At 40.9% G+C, this 25,498-nt stretch overlaps 1 protein-coding gene across 1 annotated transcript in view; it reads left to right on the top strand.

The window, feature by feature from the left end:
- Positions 1–25,498, top strand: part of astn1 (astrotactin 1) — a 1,971,124-nt gene that overhangs the window by 995,193 nt on the left and 950,433 nt on the right. Inside the window, exon 9 of the mRNA XM_048538653.2 lies at positions 18,755–18,829. Within this exon, the coding sequence (XP_048394610.1) occupies positions 18,755–18,829 (75 nt within the window). The remainder of the gene's footprint in view (positions 1–18,754; positions 18,830–25,498) is intronic.

Raw genomic sequence — 25,498 nt, 5'->3', positions numbered from 1 at the left:
ATTCCACACTACTCATTTGTGTAAGTTTTATATGTAATAACAATTATCCAAAGAGTTTAAATTATTGTGAGATCATACTCCCTTTTTTTGGTTTTTGCTAAACTACAAACTTTGGGCTGGTTGTTACTAGACGTGTCTTATCTAGGATTTTCAAGAGTTTTTATTTTCCCAGAAATCCTTGTGTGCCGAGAGCTACTTATCTACAGAAATCTAATTAAATTCTCCAGTGCCTAACATGCTAAAACTAACCCCATCACCATTATTGTATATATGTAACATGTGTGTGTGTACTTGTTTATGCAATTTACAATTGCCTGAAAATGTTTTAACTAAGTAGGTACAGTTTCCCCTTTTTTTATTGATTTATGGGATGAGGGTGTCACTGGCTAGGCAGCATTTATTGCACATCAGTTACAAGTCAATCACATTGCTGTGGGTCTGGAGTCACATGTAAGCTCGACCAGGTAAGGATGGCAGTTTCCTTCCCTTCAGGACATTAGTGAATGAGACGGGTTTTTTCCGACAATTGACAATGGATACATGGTCATCATTAGCCTCTTAATTCCAAATATTTTTATTGACTTCCAACTGCACCATCTGCCATGACGTAATTCAAGGCAGAACATCCTGAGTCTCTGCCTTAACAGTCCAGCAATAATACCACGAGGCCATTTGTATTATTAAATGGAACTTTTACATTGGTTTGTCAAAACGTTTTTCATCCATGCCTCCTTTATCAGTGATGTCCCCCCTAACTACAGTCTCCAGTCATCATTCACTGAAGCCTTTCGTTATCTTATCCAGTGACCCTGTATGGAGGCCACAAGTCTAGCTGTGCACGTCTACCTGTCTACCTGTTCTGGCCATCTAGCGTTAGATAGAAAAAAATTCCAGGCAGCCATCATGTCATGCACTAGCCATGCGCATCTGCAACAGTATGTTCACCTTTATTTAAAGTGTTTTCAAGTATCACAGCAAATATATCTTGCTGGAATTATACACTGGACTGCTGCATACCGTTTTGTTCCCTTTACCAAGGCAAGGGTGTCTTTACTTTTTAAGGGAATACAGTGAAAGTTCACAATATTTTCACCCAATCGCAAATTTTGCTGGGGTAAGAGGAGAGATTGACTTGAAAGAGCCTATTGTCTCTTGTTTAGAGCAGTGGAGGGGTGATGGAATTTAAATGCAAAGAATCTTTGTAAGACTTAGCAGGATAGATGCTGACAGTCCATTCCCTCTGACTGAGGAGCTTAGAACTGGAGGTGATAATCTTATGCTAAAGGCTACATTGGACTAAAATATGGAGAATATTTTTCATAGAGTCATAGGGTCGTGCAGCACGGAAAGAGACCCTTCGGTCCAACTTGTCCAAGCCGACCAGATATCTTAAACTGATCTAGTCCCAATTGCCAGCATTTGGCCCACATCCCGCTAAACCCTTCCTATTCATATACCCATCCAGATGCCTTTTAAATGTTGTAATTATACCTGCCTCCACCACTCCCTCTGGCATCTTGGTCCATACGCACACTACTCGTCACATTGGCCTCTCAAGTCCCTTTTAAATCTTTCCCCTCTCATCTTAAGCCTAATGCCATCTAGTTTAGGATACCCGTACCCTGGGAAAAGGACCTTGGCTGTTCACCCTATCCATGCCTCTTATGATTTTATAAACCTCTAAAATCACCCCCCCCCCAGCCTCTGCTCCAGGAAAAAAAAGCCCCAGCCTATTCAGCCTCTCCCTAAAGCTCAAACGCTCCAGTCCCAGAAACATCCTTCTAAATCTTTTCTGAACCCTTTAAAGTTTAACAGTGTCTTTCCTATAGAATGGAGACCAGAATTGAATGCCTCACCAATGTCTTTTACAGCTGCAACATGATGTCCCAACTCTAATACTCACTGCACTGACTAATGAAGGCAAGTGTGCAAAACCCTTTCCTCACCTCCCTGTCTACTTATGACTCCACTTCCAAGAAGCTGTGCAGCTGTATCCCTAGGTTTCTTTGTTTGGCAACATTCCCCAGGGTAGTACCATGAACTGTATAAGTCCTGATTTTCCCCACCAAAAAGCAACACCTCACATTTATCGAAATTAAATCCAGCTGTCATTCCTTGGCACATTACTTGGAGGATTTGTGAATCTTCAGAATTGTCTGTCTGTAAGAGCACTGGGACCTTCTTTGAACATTTCAGTCATTTCCAGGTATGTATATTCCAAGGAAAATAGTCTACTTCTGGCATATCCATCGAGATAGCCTTTAAGCAGATTGAGCCCATTGTAATGTAACTATGGCCTTAAGAGGTCTATTTTGTCCTTTTTTAATTCAAGAAAGGTTAAGACAAAGGTATAGTGATGTCTATTGAAAACTCAAAGTAAACCTCTGGTGAGACCTTGTTTTTTTTTAAAAGTGGGAACAATATAAGCAGCCTGAATGGGTGGGGTCAAGCATAGAGCCAGGACTTTTTTTGTTTCTTAGTTTTTTTCAGTAGGAGCAGTTATTACTGGGCCTGTCACTGCAGTACATCTCTCACTGCTAAACTCTGAGTTCTGTTGATGTTTTCCCTCTTGGTCTGCAAGAGTTGCACATGGTACAATCCGTTTCTTAATTTTCTTTTTTGCAAAAGGTGTGTTTATAGAATGCCACTATATTGGAACAGTCACCAGTAGTAGTTACTGAATCTATAATTCTAGGTTTTCCAATAGAGTTACAGCTAAGCCAATTTTTTTTTTTGTTTTTTCACTTTTGTATTTTAACTATAGTGTGTGAATATATGATTCAGAGAAAATAGGAACTGCCAATGCTGGAGAATCTGAGATAACAAGGCGTAGAGCTGGATGAACACAGAAGACCAAGCAGCATTAAAGGAGCAGGAAAGCTGATGTTTTGGGCCCGGACCTTTCTTCAGAAAAAGGGCCCAGACCCAAAATATCAGGCTTCCTGCTCCTCTGATGCTGCTTAGCCTGCTGTGTTCATCCAGCTCTACACCTTGTGTATGAATAAATTGTGTTTTGCTAAATGTCGAGTAGTTTGACCAATCAAACTACATCTAGAATGCAACCCCTTTCGTCTATCTTTAAAATAAAAAAAAGTTAGGGTTGAGGCTACCTTCTGAATAGATTTTGTGAGAGTTTGGTCTGGACCCAAACAATATGTAAAAATTGGGCATTGGAATTTATTTCCTGAGCTCAATGTTTGTTCACATAGCCTCTATTGATACAGATCAGTAGAATTATAAGGTAACTTGACTTTATCTGGATTTGATTCATGGAGTTGTTCATGAAGACTGTTTTTTGAAGTAGCTTTGCAGTGGAGGAGTGAGTGGTGCATTTCACAGATCAGGCAGGTCCAGACGATAAGGAATTTGGATTAAAGATAGCAAAATGGGAGGAGTGAGCAGAGACATGTGAGGAAGAACATCGGGCAAAGGTGGGAAAAGAGAGTGGAACAGTGGGAGGATAAGAGGCCAGAGATGAACAGATAAATAGAGATGGATTTTAAGCGGGAAAACGTTCTTGGTGGGATTGGGGTGGCGGATGGGCAGGTCTGTAATCTCTATCACCTACAGAGGGAAATTTGAATTGAGGTTGTAGAGACCTGGAGCCAACACCCAGTTTGAGTGAGAGCTTCTTGGAAAGGCTATAAACTTGCTGATCAGTCGGGATGGTTTAGTGTGAGTTGAAAGTTAGGGTTGTGGAATTGACCTTTGAGGAATAGTTCTCTTGTTCAGTGGGGTCAGTGGCAGTCAGCTTGTTATCTAAAGAGGATTATAACAATATAGGGGACAAGTGATGAGAAACAACACACATGTTTGAAGCAGTTGTTTGTCTTGGTGTGTTGATGTTCTATTCATTGTTTCTGCTACTTTTACTATTCTGTGATGACAATTCGCACGTGTAGATGTAAGCTTAAATCATTTTTTGCTCAATTTCTTTTGCCTATGGGAAGAAAAACTTGTTCATTTGGACTGGTCTTGTATTAACTGTATTGCTGCCTGTCTCTGGGAAATCACTGCAGGATGCTGCCTGAATGACCCACACAATATTCTTCAGTTCTGTTTTTTCCTCTCTGTGTTCTGATGCAGGGGAAGATCCATCACTTTCTTAATGTTATTTGCAGCTCCTATTTATTTATTGGAGTCGGACCGATAAGTGGATGCATGGTGTTACACAGAGAAGGAGAAGAACTTTTTTATTATTCGCTCATAGGGTTCAGACATCACTGGCTCAACCAGCATTTATTGCCCACCCCTAATTGCCCAAAGGGCATTTAGAATCAACAACATTGCTGTGGGTCTGGAGTCGCATGTAGGCCAGAGCAGGTAAGGATGGCAGTTTCCTTCTCTGAAGGACATCAGTGAACCTGAAATTGAAGTTCAGCCTACTTAAATTTTATATCACTAGTCAAGAAGATGATCCAAGAGCGAAACATCGTGTGTATTTTGTTGGTTGGCACACAGTGTGTTATTGTTCCTGGGAACATTTGGGCTCAATACAGTTGGGCTATCAGAGTAATATTACTATTAAACCAAATTAGTGGGTCAAATGGTATGTTGAAAGTTCCGTTGCTCTGTGTTTGATAGTATGTGTCAATTTACAATTGATGCTTACTGTGCTGGATTAATTAAACCCGGTGGGTTCAGAGAAAAATAAATTGGAAGAGGAAATGGAAGTAGAGTTAGAAGCATACGGTAGACATTAAAACGCTAAACCTGTTCTGTACATTGAAACTAGGGTTACTTCTACATATATCTACAGTGTAAAATTTACAAAGCAAAGTGGTGGCAAGGATGATGCAGAAAGAATTAAATATACCTACTCCAACACCGTTTTATCATGGGATGTATCCGTGCTCTGGGTTCAATAGATTTTAACGTTCAAGACCTATTTGCTCCCTAAAGAGGTGTGCAGAATGAATCTAGCAGCAATCCACGAGGAGTCAATATTGTTCTGGAGCAGAGGGCAGCAAATATTCAAACATCTTCCAGAAAATGCACCTACTTTTGATATGGCCATATGTGAATTTTAGAAATACTTGTGGCCAGAGGAAAAGAATGATGATCAAAATTATATCTGTGCCACCATGACTGTGGCAAATGTCTTAAATGGCTATTTTACAGCAAATGGCCTTTCTGTGTAAATTTGACAGGCTAATCAAATTAATTAATGACCAATTAATTGAAACTACTTCGTTTCAATGAATTAGGGACAGTGTCAGTGCAAAGGATGATTTTAGCCTTGGGAGATTGGTTGGAGGGGGGTGGGGGAAGACATTAACAGGTCAAATTGAATCTGACATGTCTGATTAGTAGATGTTATATGGAGGTTGCAGGGATAGCTTACCAAGCCAGTTCAAATGCAAGGTGCACATCCAAAGAGACCTTAACGTTATCATCAAGACATGCTCTATCAGAGTCTGGTAACTTCAAACCGATGCCTAAATTGTGCTAATTACCAGTGATTCACAGCATCATGTCCTGCTTGAAGGGAAAAGACAAGTGAAATGCGTACTGGAATCACTTGACAAAACACCTGCAGGTCATCAAAGGCGAGGACTTAACTGGTTTAAGTTACCTCTTTCTGAGTGTTAGGTACAGCTTGTATATGCCATCACAAATGGTGAAAGGCTGAGATTTTTTTTAATTTCACGTCCACATCATGGGCATCTCGGTGTCATTTCTCATCGACATTAGCTACTACTTCAACAGGGTTCACACAATTCATATGAGTATTGCAGACTGCATTGATGAGAGTGAAGTAACTTTAAACATCGAAGACCCAGGGGATGGCTGTAATTTTGCATGTGGCTCTGAATCTCGTTACACGATCGGTCAAAATAGAATTGGCAACTGGCAGCATACTGTGAAAAGTGTGTCAGTATTTAACAGCCAAGTGAATGGTCTCCCAAGGTCAATGAAAAATGTATCTGGTGCGGTAGAGCATGTAATGAACTCCCATTGTCGATGACACTGTATTAAACACAAAACTGAAGCAATTACCTCAGATAAATGCTGCAGCTGACCCATTCAGAACATTTTGGTTTTATTTTTCTTTCATGAGATGAGGGCATCACTGGCTTGGCTAGCATTTATTGCCATCCCCAGTTGAGACTCAGCCACATTGCCACAGCTATGAAGTTTTATGTAGGCCAGACCAGGTAAAGATGGCAGACTTCCTTCCCTAAAGGATATCAGTAACCCAAGTGGGCTTTTCCTTACAATCAATTAATGGTCATTATTTGTTACATAGGTTTACGAGAATGGTCCCAGGAATGGAAAGCGTAACATATGAGGAATGTTTGAGGACTGTGTGACTACACTCATTGGAGTTTAGAAGGATGAGGGGGTGGGGTATCTAATTGAAACTTTCAGAATAATGAATGGCCTGGAAAAAATGGATGTTGGGAAGATGCTTCCATTTGTAGGAGAGACTAGGACCCAAGGGCACAGCTTTAGAGTAAAGGGAAGACTGTTCAGAATGGAGATAAGGAGAAACCTCTTCAGCCAGAGAGTGGTGAATCTATGGAATTCACTGCCACAGAAGGCTGTGGAGGCCAGGTCATTGAGTACATTTAAGACTGAGGTAGATAGATTCTTGATTATCAAGTGTTACGGTGAGAAAACAGGAGAATGGGGTTAAGGAGCTTATCAGTGATGATTGAATGCCAGAGCAGACTTGATGGGCTGAATGGCCTAACTTATGGTTACGGTCTTATGGTCTTATTTGACTTTTAATTCCAGATGTTTATTGAATCAAATTTCACCATCTGCCACAGCAGGATTTGAACCCAGGTCCCCAGAACATTACCTTGGTCGTTATAGTCCAATGATAATGCCACTGTGCTATTACTTCTGGGAATGTCCCTGTTACAGAGGAGGAGGTACTGTAAATCTTCAAAGTCATAAAAATGGGTAGATCTCCAGGACCTGATCATGAACTCTGTGGGAAGCTACGGAAGCAATTGCTAGGCCCCTTGCTGAGATAATTGTACCATCCATAGCCATGGGTGAGATACCAGGAGACTGGAGGTGGGCTAATGAGATGCCAACATTTAAGAAATGTGGTAAGGGAGCTATAGCCCTGTGAGCCTGAGAGGGCAAGTTTTTGGAAAGAATCTCGAGGAATGGACTTACATGTATTTAGAAAGGCAAGGACTGAGTAGAGACAGTCAACATGATTTTGTGCGTGGGAAATCATGTCTCACTAACTTGATTGAGTTTTTTGAAGACAAGGAGTGAGGGTAGAGTGGTGGACTTGATCTATATGGACTATACAGTAAGGCCTTCAACAAGGTTCCTCATTGGAGACTGGTTAGCAAAGTTAGATCACACAGAATACAGGGAGAGCTAGCTTTTTGGATACAGAACTGGCTTGAAGGTAGAAGACAGAGGGCGGTGGTGGCAGGTTGCATTTCTGCCTATGACCAGTGGTGTGCCACAAGGATTGGTGCTGGGTCTGCTGCTTTCCAATATTTATAAGAATGATTTGGATGTGAACATAGGAGGCTGTCTTGGATCATAGAATATATCCAAGCAGTTCTTTTCAGATGCGGTTAGATGTAATTAAGAGAAGGCTCGGCAGCAGTAATTTGCTTGAACATGAACATTTATTGAGTAATAATAGAAGACAAAAAGAATAAATAAATATTAAATATTGAAGAAATAAAAAACAATTGAAAAAGAGAGGAAAAATTGGTGAGCTGTCAGGGACCCACCAATCGATCGCTGGTCTGGAGGCTAAGATTGTTCCTGGCACCGTTTGCAATCACCAATGGTGGTGAAGACTGGCGACTTGGAATGAAACTTTCCCTCTCTTTATATGGTGTAACAAACAGCTAGGCACAGAGAAGCTATGATAGAAAAACCTCTTCGGCACATGCAGGAACGTTCACAGGACTCATTCAAGGTCATGCAGCTGTCGAATAGCATCAACTATTGTCGGCCTCCTGACCATCCTATATGGAGATACAGTTTGCAAATGACACCAAACTGGACAGCAAAGAAGGTTACCTCAGAGCACAATGGGACGTCGATCAGATGGGCCAATGGGCTGATAAATAGCAGACGGAATTTAATTTAGATAAATGTGAGGTACTGCATTTTGGAAAGGCAAATCAGCGCAGAACTTATGCACTCAATGGTAAGGTCTTGGGGAGTGTTGCTGAACAAAGAGACCTTGGAGTGCAGGTTCATAGTTCCTTGAAAGTGGGGTCGCAAATGGATAGGATGGTGGACAAGAATTTCATGCTGTGACTGTACAGGACATTGGTTAGGCCACTATTGGAATACTGCATACAGTTCCGGTCTCCCTGCTAAAGGAAAGATGTTGTGAAATGTGAAAGCGTTCAGAAAAGATTTGCAAGGATGTTGCCAAGTTTGGAGACTTTGAGCTATAGGCGAGGCTGAATAGGCTGGGGCTATTTTCCCTGCAGTGTCAGAGTCTGAGGGGTGACTTTATAGAGGTTTATAAAATCATGAGAGGTGTGGATAGGCTGTGTATAGAGGTCATTTTCCCATGTTGGGGGAGTCCAAAAATAGACAGGTTTAAGGTGAGAGGGGAAAGATATGGGGAACTTTTTTCATGCAGAGGGTGGTCATGTAATGAATGAACTGCCAAAAGAAGTGGTGGAGGCTGTTACAATTAAAGCATTTAAAAGACATCTGGATGCATCTACAAGTAGGAAAGGTACAGAGGGATATGGGCCAAATGCTGGCAAATGGGACTGGAATTATTTAGGACACCTGATCAGTGTGCTCGAGTTAGACCAAAGAATCTGTTTCTGTGCTGTACATCGCTATGAGTCTATTTAAACGGTATGAAACTTCATCCACAGCTTTTAAATTATGATATAATTCCAAGGTCAAACTATTTCCAGCACACCATCTGTCCTGATGATGGGATCAAACACAGAATCTGAGGTCATGCAAGTGGGTCCACATTGACAGTTTTAACAATGTTTAAAGGCAGCAGCCTGCTTCTGTAAGGCTACAGAAGAAGTCAATGTTAAGGTTGCAAGAAGGGAGAACAACTCTATGTTGAACTATCTCTGCGGAAATTACTGGAAGCCCATCTTGGTATCTCGCAACATGATGGAGAAGAATGTATCCACACTGGTACAATCCACAATGGCCTGCATGCCAACCAGTTGAATTGAATTATTGCCCTCTGGTCAGTTGGTGCAGTTACCATCTCTGGGGATATTGCTGCTGGGAGGAACATGTTGAACTTACTTCCCAATTCCACATTACCCTTCCTTCCAACCTGTCTCAAGGGAGAGAGAGCTGATCCAAAGTCAGTCCAATATATCTCCACTGCACATCCAAGACCCCAATTTTGATTTTAGAGCTGGAGCTGTGTACACAGAAGCTGAGAAGGCTACACGCTTGGACAGCGTACAGTTGGGTAGATGTTGGTTCAAGCAGCTCATTTGCATTAACCCCACTTGTTTCCAGCCAAAGGTTTGAGTTGGAAATATAAAGCAGGCAGTCACTACCAGGAACTCTGGGAAAGATCCTTAAGACTGGTTAGTGGGAGATCATCAGACCGCAATGAAGAAGAGAACAAACATGAACATAAAGCTGGGAGCTGTTTGTCAGCTGAAAGAAAATCTCAGTGTGAATTCTCTGTAGGACTTGCTTGTTTTAAAGAGTCTGTGGATGGATCAGAACAATGGGAAAAGAGAAATCAAAGGAGCACAGTCAGAGGTTGATCATGACATATGAACAAATGAACTGAAGTGGATAGTATTTAGGACAGTAATTGAGATAACTGCTGCAGCTTATTAAGATTGTTAATAGCTAATTAATCACTCTTTCTTATATCTTAACAAAGGTTAAGCAGAAAAAAAAGGAAAGCCAAAAGTGAATGAATTTTTGAGGATCATAAAAGACAACATAGAGCTATAAAGTAAAACATGTAAAGTTGCATTTGTGAACCCTAACCCTAAATCTATCAAACTTGAAATCATCATTTGCAACAGTTGCACACAGATGTTTGAGATGCTTGGACCTTACTTTTTTTCGCTGCCTTTGTAAAAATCGCATAAAGGGAGCAAAACTAGACATGGTGATACTGATATCACAAAAGGCAAGGTCAGTGCTAAAGCATCCGAAGATGGTTGAGCCAAGAAAATGTCCTGAAGAACTCCTGCAAGGGGTGGAATAAGTCAGACGTACTGGTGTTATCATAAGACTATTAATCCAGAGAAGCAGTTAACTTTCTGGAGATATGGGTTCAAATACTGCCATGGTGGATGGTAGAATTTGAAATAGATAAGAATCTGGAATTATGCATCTAATGATGACCGTTGATTGTTGGGGAAAAGCCACTTGTTCCACTAGTGTCCTTTAGGGAAGGAAACTGCTGTCCTTAACTTGTTTAGGTTACACAAAACTTCCGGCTCACAGCAGTGTAGTGGACCCTTAATATTTTCGGATGGACAATAAATGCTGGCCCACCCAGCAATGCCCACATCCTGTGAATGAATACAAAAAAATGTTATAGATTACAATGATCAACACAATCACTTTTATTAGTTTCTAGTGTAACTCAGGCCATTTCTTTTTCATTCCCACTCATCCCCATTTTAACAGGGCTACTTGACACCAAACCTGAGTTATTTCATTGGAGTTATGAATGGAGCTGAACAGTTAATGATCAATGATAGAATAGTGGAATGTGGTAGGGCCCAGGGCCCGTACTCATGCAAGCCCCTAAGTGGCTGCGAAGATTTTTCTCCAACAACCATGACTGTTCACCTGTGTGTCAGATATGATTTCCAGGAATGAAGTGTTTACCAATTGGTTCCAATCAAATACCGTTTTACTTGGGCTCTCCATATACAGTTGAGCATCATCTTGATGCTGAGTGCAGTGGCTGGCGTTTCTCTACTAATTGACAGGATCACTTGTGCCACTGTTGTAAGGCTACATATCATACTGCAGAGACAAAAGATTCTCCCACCCTGCTGCATACGCACTTGGCAAGTAACTGCACCATTAAATTCCTTCGCATCTCTGTTTGTTAAAAGAGATTCCAATTCAATTCACCAAGCAAAGAGCCTTGTTATTTTTATTACATTGTGCAGAAAAGTAGTTAGAAAAGTATTTTATTTGTTGTGAAACACGTTGAGGTGTCCTTTGGTAATGCCATTGCAAATTCTTTTTTAAATGAATAATCTATCAAATCTAAACAAATTTGTTGTATGTATACAACAATATAGGCTCATATGCTTCAATACATTGTCAGAGAAGGAGTATATAGACATGGACAAAGAGGTGTTGATGAGCTATTTGTTAACTTGAGCTGTTAGTCAAAAGGAAATGCCAATAATTAATATGTTTTCTTATTATCTTTTAATAAGATTCTGGTGATTCTGCCTTCTGTTTTGTTCTTAGAGTGAAACTCTCTCTAGCTGTTTTGAAATCTCTCAACCGTTAATGAAATGTTTATCTAATGGAAGTGTTTATATTTAAACTATTTAATTTGCTTTTCTCTACAAACAATCTTTTTCATCCATATTTTCTACCTCCTTGAAGCGTGCCTTTGTGATTTAAAAAAACGTCAATAACTCTGTCTTCATTCTAAGCATGAGCAAATGAAATTCTGACCAGAACCAGCACAGCAAGGACCCAACACACTTCAAGCCGGCTTTCCATGTTCTTTTCTATATAAACCTGAAGTTGTTTATAACTGTGCTGTCCATCTCTAAATTTTCACTAAATCTCATGCAGCCATCACCCTGTGCTTGCTGATCTCTATTGATTTATGGTTATCCAACCTAATTTTGTTTTTACAAAACTCATTCTTGTTTTCCCTCATGGCTTTGCCTTTCCTAATTTTAGTAAACTCCAACAGCACCCCAAGATTCCTGTATTCCCCTGACTGTGACCTGTCCAGCGTTTCAGATTTCAAACATTCTAGCTACTAAGACACGAAACTCTGAAATTTCCCCTGTACATTTCTCCACATGTCTCCCTGCTTTGTTCCTTAAGGCATCCTTAAAAGCTAACTCTTGACCAAACTTCTGGTTACCTGCCCCAATAAATAATGTGGTTCAGTGTCAAAATATCAATTGATAACACCCCTGGAAATATATTACTACATTAAAGGTGATGTAGGAATATGTTGCATACCTCCAAGCATAAAAAAAACACAATATTTGCTGGAGATTGGAAATAAAAACAAAAATTGCTGGAGAAACTCCACAGGACTGGCAATATCTGTGGAGAGAGAAACAGATTCCTCATCCAATCTGACACTTCTTCAGAACTTGGCCCTGTCCCCATTTCTCTCTCTGCAAATGCTGCCAGACTTTTGAGTTCCTTCCGTCAATATTGATGTTGAGTTCAATTGACATGATGGGCTTCCAATTAAGCATATTTCGAGTTGGACCCGAATTGTCTGATTCAAATTAAGTGCTATCTATTTTAGCTAATTTATTTAACATTAAACTTTATTGATTCAGATTGAGTTTCATAACATTGTCTTGTAATGGCCAGCTACCCCTTATAACTATAGTGTATCTAGAATTGACTCTCTGATTTCAAGGGATCAACCTCATGTTCCTTCAAGTATTTCAAGAGCATTTAAGCTGATCCTACAAACCACACTCGGTCCCTTTTTGACTATGTATGTTTCACTCCTTAATGAAAAATACTGGGGTGAAAATGTTTGTTTTTGATACGGGTGGATGCTCATTATCTAAAATTTCACAATCAAACTCCGTGGGCAGAGTCTTTATCAGTAACTAAACAGTGGGGTCTATCAGAGGATGCGTGATGTTCATCACATTCTTTCTTTTCTTTGTTCAGAAAGGCCTGGCTTTGCTTCCCTGCCTTTCCCTGCAGTTGGAATACACCCAGCCAGCACCTGGAGCAACTCTTTCTTCAACATCATCCTTGAGTTTTTCTTATGGGTCTTTGCCTCCTTTTCATCCTGTGCCATACAATAGCCCTCAGGCCTACATAATCCCTCATCCCACTCAAGATAACCCTCTTCAATTTTCTCTTCCCTCGAGGTGATTTGAACCCGAGGGTATCATAATCACTGACTCAGAAACATTAGTTCCACTTGGCAACCATTTGTCTAAAACTAGATCCAGCAATTTCTCTTTCTGAGTTGGATTGAGAATTTACTGGTAAAAAAATTTCTCCTGGACCTAATTCAGGAATTACTCCCTCTCCTGAACCTTTTACTTGAACATTATCTGATTCATTTTTTGGGTAATTGAAGCTTCCCATTATCACCACTCTATAGTTCTTACACATCACCGCAGATTTGCTCCTCCATCTCCCTCTCTCAAAATTTGGAGGCCTATCGGACGCCCTTAGTTCTATAATCACTCTCTTTATTTTGCTCAGATGGATTGCCCACACTTCGTCTATTTCAAAAACTACAATATCTTCACTAATAGTTTCTGCTACCACCCCTCTCTTTCTTTCCTTTGCCTGTGAACAAGCAGTGTTGAAACCTCACCTTTTTCATAATTCATGTTTTCATCATTGGTGGTACAGTATATTTCCATACGGAATTGGTGCTTTTAATGTTCTGACCACAATTTGAATATTGGATTGTCAATCTGCCTCTGTAGGTCTCCTTACCCTTCTCGTTGTCCTCCAATCTAATATGGCACTACTTCTTTCGCACATTTGATTTCTCTTTTCTACTTCTTTATGTTGGCCCATGTATCAGGAGATAAAGAGAAAGCTTAAAAAGTCAAGTCATAAGGATGTAATAATTTCTGGGTTACCGCAGTGCCATTTACTAGCAAGCTTAGAAATGTTTTATCAGCTGTGGTTAAATTGGAACATCATAGTCTCAAGATTCTGGGTAGATACATGTACCCCAATCAATTTAGTTTAAGTTCTCTCCGACCACTGGAGTGAACATCCCTGCCAGTGGTCCCATTTGTGTTAAGGAGCCTGGCCCTCTTCAATAGGCTCCTCATTCATAAAAACTGGGCACAAAGTTGCAAGAAACTGAAGAATTGCCTCTTGTACCATATCTAAAACAAGCCTTTGACACCTTCCCATTTAAAAAAGTGTGTGTGTGTCTGTCTGTGTGTGTGTGTGTGTGTGTGTGTGTGTGTGTGTGTGTGTGTGTGTGTGTGTATTTCCATTTACTTTTTGCAATGAATAGCAATTTATCGTCACTAGTATTTATGAAAATATCTATGAAAATGTGAGATACATTTTAAAGTGTCGTCACTGTTGGGAATCAGCCAGTATGCACCCAACACACTTCCACAAACAGCAATGTGTAAATGACCAGATATCGTCTTTTCCTGTAAGCACTCTCTTCACTACTGTACTCAAGCCATAGAGTATATAGTGAATCTAGAATCTTGAGACACTGAGACGTTCCTATTTAACCACAGCTAACACATCATTTCTAAGCTTCCTAGCAAATGGCACCTTGGTAACCCAGAAATTATTACATTATGGTGTGACTTTATAGTTTTCTCTCTATCTCCTTGAAGTCTGACACTAAGACTTCAAAACGTGCCATTTATAAGTAACATCTGAGTTTCGCACTTCCAGCTGCAGAAAATTCTGCATGCTGTGTTTGGTGCCCTTCATCCATGTGTGAGACAAGATGACAGCCACTGAAGAACTTGCCAGTTTATGTAGCTGTGACATTGCCTAGAATAACTACATTGCTTTGCTTTGCTGCTCTGTCCTGTGCAGTCCCTTGCCCACTGTTCCAATGGTCTTTACTGTTTGCCTTCAAGACTTGATCATTCTGAGCAATCTCCAATGATGAAAACCAATTTTTGAGATTAGCACCTACCCCAAAGTCTCCTGTGCCTCCTGCCATTTCTGGATGACTACCCATATAATATCCAAACCAACCCTTCCCCTGTGCGGTGGCAAGCCTGCTATATTGTGAGATCCAGGAGGTAGTCAGCCTCCCTGACTGTCTGCAGTTTCACCAATTTGGAACAACTGACCACATGATCAAGTAGCTGGAGACTTGATCTAAACAGATAGTTTTCCCCCAAGACACACATGGAAATGCTGAAGTTGTAACATGGTACAGGAGTTGTAAACAAAAGGCCTCAGCTGCCTATGACTTATCTAAAGTGAAGTTTGTTCCCCTTTTGAAAACGAATAGCTTAAACTAACCAAATTTTTAATGAAATCCTAGACTTCAACTGTCAAATCTCTCATCTCCCAGTGTCTCAGTAAGTCCCTTTTTTAATTTTGTTTACTACCCAATCAGCACCTCTTCCTTCATCCAAAAGAATCCTTGGAACTGGACTTTACGCTGTATATTTGATATGGTTCATCCTTCCTTTGTAATCTACTTATGTTATCTGCAAATCGTTTGATGGTAAAAGCATAACCAAAAATCTCCCAGAATTTATCCTCTGTGGTTTTTCAGCGTGGTAAACTGTACAGTCAACTGGGGAAGACAATATCCCACACCTTTTAATGGAGAATTCAGGCAGGCTTCCATTCTTAATTAAACCAATTATACTAGAATTACTTAATTACTTTTGTACGTAATTTCTTCGTTCATCATGTTATTTCTAGCTGTTGGGTGGTTTTTGCACATGGACACCACTTACCACAACAGGTACTGGCAAATTTTACCTTAGCGTTGTTGTTTCTTCTTTTTCACTGCAGCTGGACAGAATATCCTGCTGCTAAGAAAAAGCAGTCAGCAGTGAGTCACATCATTTTGTGCAGTAAAATGCTAAATCTCAAAGCTAACTGAAATACTGAGAGATTATGCGTTTGCTAATACGTGCAGCGATTCTTGTAACTGGCTCTCTTGAGCTAATCCCATTCAGGAGGTTCAGAATCTTGGCTGTTCTATAGTCATGCATTCTGTTTGGTGAGGATCCGGCAGCTTGAGCTTCTTTCTTTTACTATTTATTACTTATTAAGACTGTGCTGTGCATCTTACAGAACATTGATGAACCCTCCCAAAACCGAAACATTGCTAATGATAAGGACAATTCCTGCTGGAAAGACCCTGAAATGGGACTGCTCAAGGCCTCAAGTAGAATTGTGAAGAGATTGAGGCTGAGAAATTTCCAAAGAACTTTTTTTAAAAATGTTCAAAGAAATTGAATATTTAAAGCTTTGGCTGGGATGCTCCAGGAACTGGTGACCCTTCCTCAGACTCTTCTGTGGAAGGGTCACTGGACCCGAAATGTTAACTCTGTTTTCTCCTTCACAGGTGCTGCCAGACCTGCTAAGCTTTTCCAGCAACTTTGTTTTTGTTCCTGATTAACAACATCCACGGTTCTTTTGCTTTTTATGTTCGAAGAACTGCTGTCCATCCACTCCCCTGCCCATCCCAGCTTCTTCAGAAAAGATAGATCTGTCATGCAGTGGAAGTGCACAAAAAATAAACTATCAAAATAATTTCTTGAAGGACAGGAAGATGCATCTGTACTGCATGCACAGAGATTTTTATTTTGCACGAATGGTTGTGTTGAGAGAATTAAAGTATTACTCTATTGACTAAAATAATTTTCACAACCGACAATAAAAGCACTTTAACTTATGTAGATTGTTATTTTATAGATCACTCATTCAGTTCCTGTACCAGCTGAGGTCACCATGAAGGTCCCACCTTCTCACCCCATCCCCTTGCCTGACACGTGGACACCCTCAGGTTAAACCATCACCAGTGCTGTCTTAATGGGGGCAGAGCAGCCCTGTGGTCCTCTCGGACTATGAGGAGTTTACCTTGACATAGATCTTTAATTGTATTTCATGTTAAACAGGTAATGACAAGGATCAATCAACTGTTTCTAAATTCGTATTTCAATATATCTCAGTCATGAACCTTTAGTTGAATGTGCAACCTGATTGATAGGCAGCCTGTCCATCACCTTAAGTATTCATTTCATCTGCATGATGCACTGCAGCAACTCATCAAACCTCCCTTGATGACACCTTCCAAACCTCTGATCTCTAACGCCTAGAGCAACAGATACATGAGAACACCACTGCCTGCGAGTTCCCATTCAAATCACACACCGTGCTGACATGGAAGTGTACCAGTTCTCTTCCACTGTCATGGTGCCAAATGCTTGAAACTCTGTAGAGCACCTACACCGTCTGCAGAAGTTTAAGAAGGTAACTCATCACCATCTTTCCAAGGACAATTAGGGATGAATAACACATTCTGGCCTTGACAGTAATGGTTACTTCTCATGAAAGAATAAAAAAGTCCTTCAGGGTGATAACTGTTGAATGAAAGATGAGAAATTAGTTGCTGCAAATCTCGCTATGATCAAAACTTCCTTCTCAGCCTTGCCACCACAGACTAAATTTTTACTGCTTAATTTACCAAGATGCTTGCTTCAAAACCTTGCCAGTTTAATCTTCCAGGTAATACATGTGTGTCTATCCCATAGAAACATGATCATCTTTGCTGTTGGATACCCAGTGGTCAAATTTACTTGCACATAATCATCCCATGGTCTTATACATGAAGACTGGTTCCATTGCTGTATATCCAGGGCACCGAGCTGCATTAGGTTGACCAGTCCTCACCATTGTAGGCTCTCTGCTGATTGTTATCGATTGCATTCAAAAGGGCTGCAAAATTGTAGAAATGCATTGAATTGGTGAGTGACAATAGTCTAGCTAACAATAGTTAGATACTTGGTATCTGATGTTGATGGAAAGATCATCTTGGATCTGCCTTGTTATTTGTCATTTCAAACCAGGTCTTAGGTGTTACTGGTGACATGCACTCAATATGTTTTTTGGATTCTAGTTTTCTGGCGTTGGCAGCCTTTGGTCCCAAAGAGGGCATTTGAAGAATAAACAACTCTTTTTTTCTGTGTACGTTTGCAGATGTGATGGCCCAACGGGCTTTTCTCTGTGCTGTAGACCTCTGTAACACTCTGTGTAAGCCCTGGAAAAATGCATTAAACCATAATGAGGCAAGCATGCATGGACTGATATAAAACATGAATGTTGACATCACCCTTGGAAATTCTTTTGATCTCAGGATTACCACTTGTCCAGTTTTGCATAGACTTATCAGAACAGTGTAAAATGGAAACTCGATATCCAAGGTCCATTCTTCACAGTGGTAGTTGTGCTATGAGCTTTTGATCGTCTACAAAAGAAAGTTCAAAATCAAATCCATTGCTGTGTTGTGGTTTAGTTGTTTTTTTGGCCTGAGCTTACCTTTACTGGAATCCAGCTTCTCTCCCCAATGACATTGGTGATGCAGGGGTGACTGGGGATTGGTTGTGAGTTAATTAGCTGTAAACTGTGACCATTGCCAGATTGGCGGTTTTAAAACAAAGCGTTTTAGAACAAAAAGCAGGGTCAAGATATGTGGTGTATGGACTCTGCAGAAAGGTTGGTTGGATAAAGAGTGTTAAGTTGAATTTGCATGTATATTGTTTGGATCATTGCATTGGATTTATGTGGATATCACTAACTACAACAGTTGTAATGTATTCATGTTGTTTTATTGCTGTTCCCCTAGGTAACTCAATGGAGCCATGGCAAATATGTTAGTTTATTTAAATGCGATCATCTTGAAAATGATATCAAAAAACTATAATCTATTTTGATGTACTCCCCCCAACACTCCAGATACCAAATGTAGGTAGACTGATAACAAAGCTGTTCTTTGGTATCCTGGGGATTTAAAAATTTGTTTCTGCTGCCGTTCTTTCTGCTATTTAAATAAAGCTCATTATGGAGAAGAGTTTGTTTTCATATAAAATAGACTGAGAAATAACTGGCTTTTAATCTTTTCTCTTTGTAGCCCCTGGCCATACACAGTGTTTCAGCGTGGCTTTGATCTGGTGTTGGGAGAACAGCCATCAGACAGAATTTTCCGGTAAACCCACTCTTTATGTATTAAATCCTAACGTGTTTGTTGACCGCCACAAGTTCTTTTGCAAATGCAAACATCTGGCACAGACTATTTAAACAAAATAATGGTACTTAATGCCTCGCTTGGTATAATGGGCCTACCTGTGTTCCACAAGATTGCTGAATAGGAATGATTCCAAATCATTCCCTGTGTAAGCTCACATTCTATGTCAGCCAAAGATATTAGTGTCACGGCTGAGTGCACACCTACTGAGTTTGATGTCATAGTCAGCGGCCAGGACTTGCTCGCCGCTAACTTTGTCTAAAGCAACCTTCAAAGACATAATGCTCTCTGGGCACAGGTGTCCCCTTTGCCGACTATAGTTTAGATCTGGCACTGAGTCAAGAGAATCTCCAGGCATCCGGCAATGGTGATGTCATCAAGCGGTGTAACAGCCAGGCAAATTATAAGTTATAAACTATAATAGAAGTATAAACCACAACATTGTTGCGCTTTGATAGTTAGTGAAATAGGTCAGTATATATTGAATTATGGCTGAAACTAGAGTGTAACAATCTTCTGCAAAGAAATTTGTGAAAATTTGTGTGGCAGAGACATTTCACATTCAGCATATACAATGTTACTTTTATTACAGAGCTGGCAGCTCTGACAGCAAGATTTCCCTGGTGGCAGCTCCTGGGACTGCCACCATGCCTGTCGATCTGCTTGCGTGGGCTTCATGTGGCTTTGGCCATGGTGATGGGAATACCTAGCTTCTTGGAAAATTCAGCTCATTTCAGAGCAGTAGGAGTTCTCGTCAGTTCAGTAATTCCTACTTTGCATTCTGGTGATGGCTCAACATTACATCCCTGAAAAGCAGAGAATCACCAGGGGAAACCTTTTGAATCTGTGTGTTTCGCTGCACATCTTTGGACTCTGGAAGTTGCTGTCAGTTTCAGGAGAGTAATGATGCCAAACACTGGTTGATGATCTCAATTGTGACCCATCTATGTCCAGGCCTCCTTTCTAATAACAAATAAGCCTTGAATAAACTTTCCCCATAATCTCAGGCAGTGGAAGTTGCAAAGAGATCTGTCCATTTTGTGGCCTCAGAATAATCGATGAGCCCCATTTTACGATGAAAGAACTACCTCTGTTGGAATAGTGATGGGTCAATTGGAAATGTTTCTTCTACCTGATGAAATTATAGATTTTCTTTGTTATTAGATACCAATAAACTAATCTCTGTTAGTATCAAACTCTCGTCATATTTCTGCTATCAGTTTCAAATTATCGTTGCTGAACTCCCAAATGGTCTAGACTGTCACCAGTTTTGTTTATGACATAGCTTTGACTCGATTATCCTCTTGTTGCAGAAGCCCTGTCCTTTAATGCTTATGTACATTATTTTGTTTTAGCCTAAGGCCTGAAACATGGTTTACAACATACACTTTGGCATACTTTACAATCATTCCACCTCCCATCTCCTATCTAATTTCCTTTCAAATTACTTCAGCTGTACAATGTTGAGTTCAATTTGATCCTTTATCTAATAGCTTGGGTTGCCTAAGATTCTGTCCTCTCTCCCAGCTAACATGTTTTAAATATGCATTGCATCATTCAATCTATGCCATCCTAGTTATTACTCCGTTAATAATTTTACTGGATACTTGTCCTAATAAGCTTACTTATTTACACAATAAGAATATCGTGATACGTGAGGACATAATTTTAGTGGAAAAATAATGCACAAGGTCAAGGTCAGCAGCAATATTTTTCATTTAATAGAAAAAGAAGGAACTGCAGATGCTGGAATTTAGAAACAAAAACTGAAATTGCTGAGAAAAACTTAACAGGTCCGGCAGCATCTATAGAAAGAAAACAGAATTAACGTTGCAGGGTCCAATGACCCTTCTTCAGAACTGAAGTCCTGCGGAAGGCTCAGCGGACCCGAAAAGTTAGCTCCTTTCTCAGTTAATATCTGCCTGAGTTCCTCAGTCCTTGGTTAAGCTTCTTAGCATTGGTCAGACTCTTCCTCTCCTGATAAATCCTGCAAAAGAGATGCATTTGTTAAATCGACATTGCCCAGCCCCTTGCCTCATTAAACCATAAGTCAGTTTTTACATGCCTTTTCCTGGCTGTGTTTTGGTTCTTGTCTGGCCACTTGAGAGGTCTTGTGATACAATGGGTGGCAACTCAGCCTCTGAACCAGAAGCTCTTAGTTTGACTTCCACTCCAGAATTGATGGCCTATTAATTGGTGGCAAATAGGCTGATTATCAACCTGTCGACCTTTAAACTATACACAAGCGCCAGGCAGTAAGAGTGGGAATAATTCCTTGTTAGGTATGTGATGGTAAGAAAGTTGGAGCTTTGACCATCTCTGTCTATAGCTATAGACAGCAACGCACACACACGTGCACATTTCCATGGCAACTTGGACTTCTGGAATGATTTGTACCACATTGCCATGCATCAGCGCTTGTTATCCCACTTGATTTATCAGAAGCTTATCTGCTTTCAAGCCTTTTTGAAAGCTGTTCCATCCTAAATAGGTAGATGTATTTCCTTGCAAGAGGAATTCCTGGTGGGTCACCATGCTGAGTTTGAGCTTTGCCCTGTCCTCCTTGTTACAACAATGTACCAAAATAAATATTGAGTTTTCAGTATCTGATGATTTTGGTCTTAAAGTTTGGAATTGAGAGATAAAATAAAACCCAAGTTAAATCACTACTGCTTCAAAATAAATGAATAAAAAGGCTGCCTACTGGTGAGCAGAGAAGAAATCTTTTTCTAGCTGTTCTAATAGCAGTTTGTTTAGATTACTCCAAAGGCTACCATTATGTCAGTATTGCAGCTATGCTGTTTTCCACACCTATTTTTATCTCCGTTTAAGTTCACAGTGAGATTAACGGCTCAAATATGTAATTAAAATTTTGATTGTCTTTGTGGGTTGCTGAGTACAATTCTGTTTATATTAGTAAAGGATTAGAATGAATTCCTATTACGTTAGCATGGGGTTCTATGATGCTATAAGAGACGGCAAAAGTAGACAATAATTTGCAAAGGTGTCACTAACGGGCCAAGGGTTTTGACAGGAGGGTATGAAGGGCAATTGGGTGTCTGGACAGCATGAGCCATGTGAGTTAGCTTTGTTGGAGAGTGTGTGGGGTTGAGGGAGCAGGCTGAGAGGACCAAGTATTTGTGGAAACAACCGAAATGTAGTCCCAGTGGACTGGAGCAAGCCTTTTGAACAGCATCCCCTGGGACTCACTAACTCTAGTGAGCACCTGTGACCTGACCCTGGAGCAGTGGGAATGATTCCATTCCACATAAACCACAGGGCAAAGATCTTGCCATGGAGGCGAGTTCCTCCCAAGACAGGTACGGTGACCAGGGAGATTCTGGGGAGTGCTTGGACAGATTTTGTATGCTTTTCTAGAGTGAGCACACCTTCTCCATCGATTTGTGATTCCCATCTTACAGTCCGAGACCCTGCTGTACGAAAGACATGAGGACATATCCCCTATCCCCCCACCGCTGTGAGAATCAATCAGATCACATTCTTTCCCCAGCAAAATTTGAAACATAGGCCAAAGTGCAACATTAGCCTCTCACCTGCCTTTTTAAAGGTTCACTTTTTTTTCTGGCCCCACATAATCCAGGTTTAAAATTTGGTTTTAAATGCTCGTTCCAGGATGAACAAACACTGACCTTCCCAAGTCAAAGCGCGTCAAGCGACATCTATTTGCAGCTGTATTGCTGCATCTTAATTCTTCCACTGTGCCAGAGTGGTTAACAGCCAAGTTTCTGCAAGGATGATGGGGTAAAGAGCTAACCTCACAGGAACAGTTGTCTCTTGTGGAAGGCATTGTTCATTAAGCAGGAATCTGGTGTTAAGGGCTGCTTGGACTTCGTGGTAACCAAGGAAGAATAGCCAACCATGAAACAGATATACTTGTCTATACGGTCCTTGAATGGATAATCTTAGAGTTACAAGGGTCTCGGACAGGAATTGAGCTTTCTGGAACTTTCAAGAAAAAACATAAGTGTTTTGAAGACTTTGACAGCGTAACCTTGGAACAACCTTCAGAGAAGGAGGACCTGAGCTCGGAGTTCAGCAAAGGACTAATCCAGTTGAGTGACTGATGCCTGGCCAGATCTTCATCAGTGCAGGTAATACCTAAGTTTCAGTCATGAGGCTGAGGCAGCTTTGTTTGTCACCTGATATAATTTGCTGCAGCAGTGTTAGACTGACTGAGTGATAATTAAAGATGTACACTGCAGTAACAGTACAGGCTGTGGTTGTTGTGTGCACTAACGTTGATTGTGAGTGGGTAGCAGATAACACTGGTTGTTATGATCCCAAAGAAGAACATCAAATTATGTCAGGATTGGATTAAGGGCCAATAACCTCTCCTGGTTAAAGGAAAGAAGTTTTGACATCTTATTTATTTACTGCGAGGATGAACAAAAGATTCCATACTTGTTAAACATACAAAAATAAATGTCAGCATACAAGATGTCGAAAAAAATACTCTGCAAGATAGAGAGTTTATATTCTAACATCCAAAATTACATGAGAAAAATATGGATTTCCAGGAAAACAGTGGTTGAACACCCCACAGAGCACATTAAATAGTAATTACAGTCATGACCGATCTATGGATTTCTTAGCAACCCACCCCGATATTAGGAAAACTGTGGCTCACTAAATTTAATTAAAACTTCTTGCCTCTTTCGTTATAGGTTCCAATTCTTTAATTTTGAAAATCTCCCCTCTAATCTCACACAAATGCTTAATGACTGGTCATGATGAGCCAAAAGGCCTCTTTCTGTGTTGTACAAATTCTGTGACTGTATGACAGTTGGGTTGACAATGATTTCATGAAAAGGGAAAGGTAAAGGAGCAGTTACCAGGGAAGATATTTAACTGGGGTAAAGGAAACTATGATGCTATCAGACAGGAGTTGGGAAGTACAGATTGGGAGCAATTGTTCCACAGAAAGGGCACAGCAGACATGTGGAGGCTGTTTAAGGAGCAGTTGTTACAAGTGATGTATAAATTTGTTCCTCTGAGAGAGGTAAGAAGGGGTAAGATTAAAGAGCCTTGGATGACAGGTACAGAGGTGCTTCTTGTCAAAAAGAAAAAGGCAGCGTACGTAAGGTGGAGGAAGCAAGGGTCTAGCACAGCTTTAGAGGATTACAGGCTTGCTCAGAAGGAGCTCAAAAGTGGACTGAGGGGGGCCACAAAGGGGCATGCAAAAGGCTTGGCAGGAAGGATTAGGGAGAACCCAAAGGCATTTTACTCCTACGTGAGGAATAAGAGAATGATCAGGGAGAAGGTAGGGCTGATCAGGGATAGCGTAGGGAACTTATGTGTGGAGTCTGAGAGGATAGGGGAAGCCCTAAATGAGTTTTTTGCTTCGGTTTTCACGAAGGAAAGGGACCTTGTTGTGAATAAGAACTTTGAGGAGCAGGAAAACAGGCTTGAACAGATCAAGATTGAGGAAGTTGATGTGCTGGAAATTTTGGCAAACATTAAGATTGATAAGTCCCCAGGGCCAGACCAGATTTATCCTAGGTTGCTCCGGGAAGCGAGAAAGGAGGTTGCCAAGCCGCTGGCGAAGATCTTTTCTTCCTCACTCTCCACGGGAATCGTACTGGAAGATTGGAGGGAGGCAAATGTTGTTCCTCTTTTCAAGAAAGGGAATAGGGAAATCCTTGGAAATTACAGACCAGTCAGTCTTACGTCTGTGGTCAGCAAGGTTTTGGAAAGAATTCTGAGGGATAGGATTTACGACTATTTGGAAAAGCATAGCGTGATTAAAGGGAGTCAGCATGGCTTTGTGAGGGGCAGGTCATGCCTTACAAATCTTATTGAGTGCTTTGAGGAAGTCACGAGACAGGTTGATGAGGGTCGAGCAGTCGATGTGGTGTACATGGACTTCAGCAAGGCATTTGATAAGGTTCCCCACGGCAGGCTCATTCATAAAGTCAGGAGGTATGGGACACAGGGTGATTTGGCTGTCTGGATTCAGAATTGGCTGGCTGACAGGAGGCAGAGAGTGGTTGTAGATGGTAAGTATTCTGCCTGGAGGTCTGTGCTGAGTGGCGTCCCACAGGGCTCTGTTCTTGGGCCTCTGCTCTTTGTAGTTTTTATAACTGACTTGGATGAGGAGGTTGAGGGGTGGGTTAGTATGTTTGCTGATGACACAAAGGTTGGAGGCGCCGTTGAAGGTCTCGAGGGCTATTGCAGGCTTCAGCGAGACATTGACAGAATGCAGAGCTGGGCTGAGAAATGGCAGATGGAGTTCAGCCTGGATAAATGCGAAGTGATGCATTTTGGAAGGTCGAACCTAAATGCTGAATATAGGATTAAAGGCAGGATTCTCGGCAGTGTGGAGGAACAGCGGGATCTTGGTGTTCAAGTGCATAGCTCCCTCAAAGTTGCCACCCAAGTGGATAAGGTTGTTAAGAAAGCATATGGTGTTTTGGCTTTTATTATCAGAGGGATCGAGTTCAAGAGCTGCGAGGTTATGCTGCAGCTCTACAAAACCCTGGTGAGACCACACTTGGAATATTGTGTCCAGTTCTGGTCGCCCTATTATAGGAAAGATGTGGAGGCTTTGGAGAGGGTGCAAAGGAGGTTTACCAGGATGCTGCCTGGACTGGAGGGCTTGTCTTACGAGGA

This window comes from Stegostoma tigrinum, chromosome 8 (genome assembly GCF_030684315.1).
Source record: "Stegostoma tigrinum isolate sSteTig4 chromosome 8, sSteTig4.hap1, whole genome shotgun sequence".
In the NCBI taxonomy this organism is placed as follows: Eukaryota; Metazoa; Chordata; class Chondrichthyes; order Orectolobiformes; family Stegostomatidae; genus Stegostoma; species Stegostoma tigrinum.
Note: the sequence above shows the minus strand (reverse complement) of the source record. Positions and strands in the feature narration are given on the sequence as shown.